The 6,460-nt window shown below is 24.4% G+C and overlaps 3 protein-coding genes across 3 annotated transcripts; 1 reads left to right on the forward strand and 2 right to left on the reverse strand.

Annotated features, from left to right (window-relative positions):
• Positions 1 to 761: 761 nt before the first annotated feature.
• On the reverse strand, positions 762 to 1,422 carry Phum_PHUM196790 (uncharacterized protein; the record flags this gene model as incomplete). The annotated part of the gene is made up of 2 exons (XM_002425357.1): positions 762 to 1,098; positions 1,376 to 1,422. 2 exons carry the CDS (start codon positions 1,420 to 1,422, stop codon positions 762 to 764), a joined length of 384 nt encoding a protein of 127 aa, XP_002425402.1.
• Positions 1,423 to 1,425: 3 nt separating this feature from the next.
• Positions 1,426 to 2,992, reverse strand: Phum_PHUM196800 (cAMP-dependent protein kinase catalytic subunit, putative; the record flags this gene model as incomplete). The annotated part of the gene is made up of 6 exons (XM_002425358.1): positions 1,426 to 1,591; positions 1,716 to 1,942; positions 2,024 to 2,203; positions 2,285 to 2,524; positions 2,614 to 2,791; positions 2,865 to 2,992. 6 exons carry the CDS (start codon positions 2,990 to 2,992, stop codon positions 1,426 to 1,428), a joined length of 1,119 nt encoding a protein of 372 aa, XP_002425403.1.
• Positions 2,993 to 3,895: 903 nt separating this feature from the next.
• Phum_PHUM196810 (uncharacterized protein) lies at positions 3,896 to 6,067 on the forward strand (the record flags this gene model as incomplete). Its single annotated transcript, XM_002425359.1, has 4 exons — positions 3,896 to 4,003; positions 4,456 to 4,995; positions 5,034 to 5,273; positions 5,420 to 6,067. 4 exons carry the CDS (start codon positions 3,896 to 3,898, stop codon positions 6,065 to 6,067), a joined length of 1,536 nt encoding a protein of 511 aa, XP_002425404.1.
• Between the last annotated feature and the right edge of the window lie 393 nt (positions 6,068 to 6,460).

Genomic DNA, 6,460 nt, shown 5'->3' on the forward strand with positions numbered 1-6,460 from the left:
TTTATTAAGCAAAAAAAAATTTTTTTTATATTAATTTATTTTTAAAAGCTTTTTTATATATTTTAATTTATTTACATTCCTAATTTTTTTAAATTTTTATTTCTACTTTTTTTTATTTTTGTTTTCGTAAAGAGAGAAAAAATTTTAATTTTTTTGCAAATATCAAGCTATATAATATATAAATGATTATGTGAGATAAATTTTAATTAAGCGAAAAAAGCTCCAAAAAAATAAATAAAATAATAATAATAATGATTTTGAATTGTGTTAATAAATGAATAAATTATGCCGGCAGCATTTTTCGTTAAATAATAAAAATTAAAAATAAATAAAATATATCGACGCTGATTGCCGAATAATTAAAATATTATTAAACTAATTTTTAAAAAAATTATTATTTAACTAATTTTTTAAATTAATATTGTCGTTAAAATTTTTTTGTTTAAATATTTTATTTCGATTCTATATAATCGCGATAAATAGAATTTAATATAATCGTCGATTTCTACATCATAATCGCGATAAATCATTTGATTATAAATAATTAATTAATAATAATCGATTCTAAAATTAAAATATTTTTTTGTTGTAATCCATTAATATTTTATAAATAATTTTTTTTTCATTTTTTTGCATTTCTATGATTGAACGATAAAACAATTTTTTTTTTTTTTTTTTTTTTAATTCTTCGCAATGGAAATTTCATTTAACAATTGCAAGTTAAAAATTTTTTTTTTTTAAATTGTAGCAATATCAAATCCTCATGATTTTTTAAAATGAAACGTTTTCATTAATCTTATTCCTAAATTTCGTATAAACGATTGAACTTTTAAATTTTTTTCTCTTTTCATTTCGATCAATTGCGGTTGTTGATCCGTTAAATTTTTTTTCCCAAAGTTTTTCGTTTCTTGTGCCACGTTCATGTGATTGCTTTGATCTAATTTTTTTACATCGTTTATAATTTTCGTTTTTGATTTTGAACTGCTGGCGGCGTTTGGCGACTCGTTACTTTTTTCCGAAAGTATCGAGTATTTTTCAATCGTGTTTGAATCGTTGTTAGATGAATTCCATTCATCTATAACATCGTAGCATTTCCCCCTGAAATTGAAATTTATTAAACAATAATGAAATGAAAAAAGTAAAATGAACGAAATACATATATAAATAATAATGATAATAATAATAATAATTTTTTTTTTTTTTTTTTAGGACGAATCTGCGCGCAAAATTCAACCATTCGGAACGAAAAGTACAGCATCCCGACTCCCGATTAGAAAACGAAGGTAAAGTACAAATTAATTCAATAATTACAACAGTGTGATAATTTCATTCATCGAAAAAAAAAAATGGGCGATGATAATAATATTAATACTACCTGAAATTAATGGCGTCTAAATATATGCGATGTTCGTTGTCCTCCATGCATCAAGGTTCATTCATTGTAAATTGTGTAGCACCATTATTGGTCATATTATTTAATATTTCACTAACATAAAGAGCCACATCAACTTTATCTTCATCTGATTTTTTTATAAAAGGATGTTGAAGAAGAGCATTATATTTGGGTCTCTGATCCTCATCTTTAATTAAACTGTATTTAAAATTGAAAAAGCGAAATTATTTTAGTAAAAATTTTGATTTAACTCTTTTTAATAATTGTGTGAATGCAGATTTAATTTTAAATAGGAAAAATAATTTCCTCTTTTGAAAATTACCATGTATTAACAAATCGTACAAAGTCCATTGTAAAAGTGATTCCATCTTCATTGGGAGATAACCTGGGTGGATCACCTTTAACAACTTGATTTAATTGTTCAAACACTGTATTCCATTTAGGATATGGAAAATGACCTGTTGACACTTCCATTAATGTAATTCCTAACGACCAAACATCAGATCTCACATCATAACCTTTAGCAGTTTGTGGATCTATCCTTTCAGGCTTTAATAACCATTAAATTAAATTAATTTCATTTAATTGAAATTTAAAAATGAATAATTAAAAACAAAAAAGTCGACTTACTGCCATGTAAGGTCTGCAGCCAGCGTCTCTTGTTCTTGCAATTGAATCAACCAGTTGTCCAGATATACCAAAATCACATAATTTGATATTTCCTTGTTTATCTAATAATATATTGCTAGGTTTCACATCTCTGTGAATTATTTGAAGTTCTTCTTTTAAGTAATTAAGAGCTTTAACAGTCTAGAAAAAAAAAAAAAAATTTTTTTTTAAATGTTAAATAATTTTTTTTTTGTTTGTGTACTTTTAAAAACATTTACATACAGCAACGGTTATTTTTCCTATAATATTTTCCGGAATTCTTTGCTTTAGTTTTTCATAAATAAATTTATAAAATTTATCTAATGAAGTATCCATAAGTTGCATACATATCCAACAATCCCCCTCTTTGAATAAAGCACCATAAAATTTAACAATAAAAGGGCAATCATTTGATTTCATAACAACATCTAAATCCATAAGCAAAATTTTTTGCTCTCTTTCATCAATTGTAGATCTAATTCTCTAAAATGAAACAAATTAATATATATGATACTTTTAACTTCTGACACAAGTGATAGAATTTAATTATTGGTTTTAAATTGAAATATTACCTTTACAGCCATCACTGTATTTGATTTTCTGTGTATCATTTTGTTAACAGTACCAAAAGCTCCTCGTCCTATTTCACCTAAATCTTGAAGATCGTCAGAAGTAAAATCATAAACTGAATTTGGTGATACTTCTAATCTACCAGATGATTGCATGGTTTGAGTTAAATTTAATCTTTCCCTAAGAAAAAATATGATTATTTAATTAATATTTTCTTACTGTTGTAAACTAATGAAAATGTTTTTTAACTTACCGAGACATTTCTATTAAAATTTCTTGATTAAATGGAACTATTTTGGGTAAATTTTGCCTATGGTTAGTTGGAATGGTTCCATCTTTCATTAAAGTAGAAGGAGGTGTATTGAAGTGATTTAAATTCATCTTCAAATTTTTTCTTTTTTCTACACAAAAAAAAAAAAAATTCAAATGGTTAGAAAATTATTTTAACCATGTTTTCAAATAATTATCATAAAAAATTTTTATTTTTTAATAATTTTGAAAACACATTCCTACATCATTATAATCTAAAACAGAATATTTTATTTTCTATGAATGAAATAAGTATTATTTTCAGTCAGTTGAATTTTTTAATATCAGTAATTAAGTTTTAATGTATGTAACTTAAAGTACTAACATGATAAAGTAAGTAAATCTGCAAGCAGATGATTACAAAATCTCAGAAAATATTACAAATGTGTAAATTAATTGTAAGGTTTAATCTACGTCTGTCTATTCTTTTAAAAAATTTTGTTTGTATTGCATGTAAAAACTAAAGGTATTTAAATACTAAAAAAATATTAAATAATTTTAAAAAATCTTGAAAATTTTAAAATATGTACCTTGATTTTGATTAGAAGTATTTCTATCATCCATTTTAAAATTTGACGTAATTAATATTTTATGTAATTATTGTTAAGCCATACAACAAATTATTAATTATTTCTATAAATTAAAAATGTTTTAGAAACATAAACGTAAAAAAAAAAAAAAAACAATAAGGAGGTAAGATACTGTACATAGCATTAAAATTTCTATTGATAAATTCTTGTCCTACAGACTGACCAACATAGCACTTGTTGTCTAGGTACACGAAAAGGAAATTCATAAAAAGTTTTCTTTTATATTAAATAAAATTTTATTCGTATAAATAATTATATGAGATTGATATTAAATAAGTTTTATTTTAAATATTGTTTTCGAAACGAAACGACTTGTTTAAGTAATTTTACTTATTAAATTTCTTTTATTAATGAAAAATATTAACTCGTACTTTGTAACATTCCTATGTCGAATGCACTGGCGGTGCCTCGTGTGGAGCATGTAAAACGATTTGTTTTTACTGAAAAATCGGATTCTGACGAAAAGTTTTCTGTAGAAGTAGTTATTGTAGAGGTAATTCGTAATTTTATCAAAAAAATTTAATTTTTAACGATTTTTCTTTTTGCTAAATAGGATTTCCTTCAATAAACACTATTTTTAAAAATAAAAAAAAACCTCAGAATTATTTTTTATTTAAATTTGATAAAAAAAAAAAAGAGCAGTGGAATATTTTTTTATTTAAAAAATATATTAAATTTATAATAATTAAACCAATTTTTTTAGTAACAGTTTTTTTTTTACTTATATACTGATAATATTTTAATTTTTTTTACTTTAGTACATAATTTATAATTTGATTCTCCAAGTACTTATTACCTAATAAAAAATAAATTGAAAGAATTTATATGTGCAGTAGTTTCAATACAGTTAACTTTTTTTTGTTTATTTTTAAATTTTTTTTAAAAAAAATATAGAAAAAGTTGTGTACTGTTATATTTATGTAAATAACTTTTTAAATTTTTCAGCAACTTCAAGCAAGTTATAGTTTTTATACTTGGCCTTGTGCACCTTATTTGGCTTGGTATCTGTTTGAGCATCGAACAGAATTAGAAGGAAAGCATATTTTGGAATTAGGAGCTGGAACATCATTACCTAGTATTTTGGCAGCCAAGTGTGGAGCCAAAGTTACAATATCAGATAGTGCTTTACTGCCTAAAACTTTACAGCACATACATCAAATTTGTCAAACAAATCATTTGGATCCTGATCAATACCAAGTTTTGGGTATCACTTGGGGATATTTTTTTAATCAATTGTTTGAATTAGGCGATCTTGATTTGATCATTGCATCAGATTGTTTTTATGAACCATTATTGTTTGAAGATATTTTAGTAACCGTTTCTTTTTTGTTAAACTGTCACCCGCAATCTTTGTTTTTGTGTACTTATCAGGAAAGAAGTTCGGATTGGACTATAGAACATTTGTTAAATAAATGGTCGTTGAGTTGTAGGCATATTGATATAACTACATTAGGAAATAAATCATTTATAAATACAGAAAGTTTTGTTCAAGATCACACGATTCATTTATTAGAAATCAAAAGAAAATGAGCAATATAAAAGCATTGAAAAAATTATTTGTTAGTAATTTACCCTACACTGTTGGAAAAAGAGAATTTAAAAAATATTTTGAAACCTTTGGTAAAGTTATATATGCTGATGTGATTTTTGATTGGAAAACAGGATTTTCTAAAGGTTATGGTTTCATTTTATACAAAAATGAAAGTTCATTAAAGTCTGTAATGAGCAGCCAACCACACACATTAGAAGGAGGAAGATTAGTAGTGAGGGAAGCCATCGAATAGTTAAACATATAAAATAAATTTTAGATTTTTGTCTTTTTTTTTTTTTTTTTTGTAAATTTGTTTTCAATATGGCAAGTAATATTACTTTAAGCGACACAGAAGATTTAAAAAATTTGTTTGATAAGGCATCTTCTCATGTTAAAAATATTGTCGGCAATCTTACAAAAGAACAACTTCTCGAGTTTTATGCTCATTACAAACAAGCAATAGAAGGCCCTTGCAATAAACCCAAACCCTATTGGTATGAATTTTCCGAAAAGCAAAAATGGGAAGCATGGACAAATTTAAATGACATGGATTCTAATTTAGCCATGGAAAAGTACATTAAATTATTAAATGATATTGATCCAGAATGGAATGATAAACCTGTTTCGAATGTTAAAACCCAAGGTTGGGTACATCACAGCTGTATGGAAAACAATGATGAAGTCATTGAAGAATCTAAAAAAACAGTATTCGATTGGGTCAAAGAAGGAAATTTGGATAAAGTTAAAGCTTTAACTTCAAATATTAATTTAGAAATAAATAAATTAGATGAAAGCGGATTAGGTTTATTACATTGGGCATCCGATAGAGGAAATATAAACGTAGTTAAATATTTAGTTGAAGAATTAAAGGCGGATGTTAATTTAAGAGATGGCACCGGACAGACTCCGTTGCATTTTGCTGTCATTTGCGAATATGATGACGTAGCTAATTACTTAATTGAATCTGGAGCTGATGTTAATATCAAAGACGATGAAGGATTAACTCCTTATCAGGTTTCGGAGTAGTACCTTAATACCTAATAATAAAGATTAATAAGATATTAAAGATTTTCTTCGTCTGCCGTCAATTTAATAATAATATTTATTTATTTTTACATTATAACTATTACAAACTATATTTCTTTTTTCATTTTAATTAATAAAAGTTAATAAAACTTGATATTTTTTTTTTATTTATACCTTGTTGACATGTCTTCTTCTGGGATGTTAGGATAAAAATATTAAGCTTTAAGGAAAAATATATTATAATAATTTATTTTATTTAATATATATATATAATTTCACAGTAAATTTTTTTTTTATATAAAAATTTTAACAACGTAGACAAAAATATACCAATTAATTTATTTTTCAATTATTATCAAATGATTACAAATGTTAAATTATTATTATTATTAT

Source organism: Pediculus humanus, genomic scaffold (assembly GCF_000006295.1).
Source record: "Pediculus humanus corporis 1103172107546 genomic scaffold, whole genome shotgun sequence".
NCBI classification, from domain to species: domain Eukaryota; kingdom Metazoa; phylum Arthropoda; class Insecta; order Psocodea; family Pediculidae; genus Pediculus; species Pediculus humanus.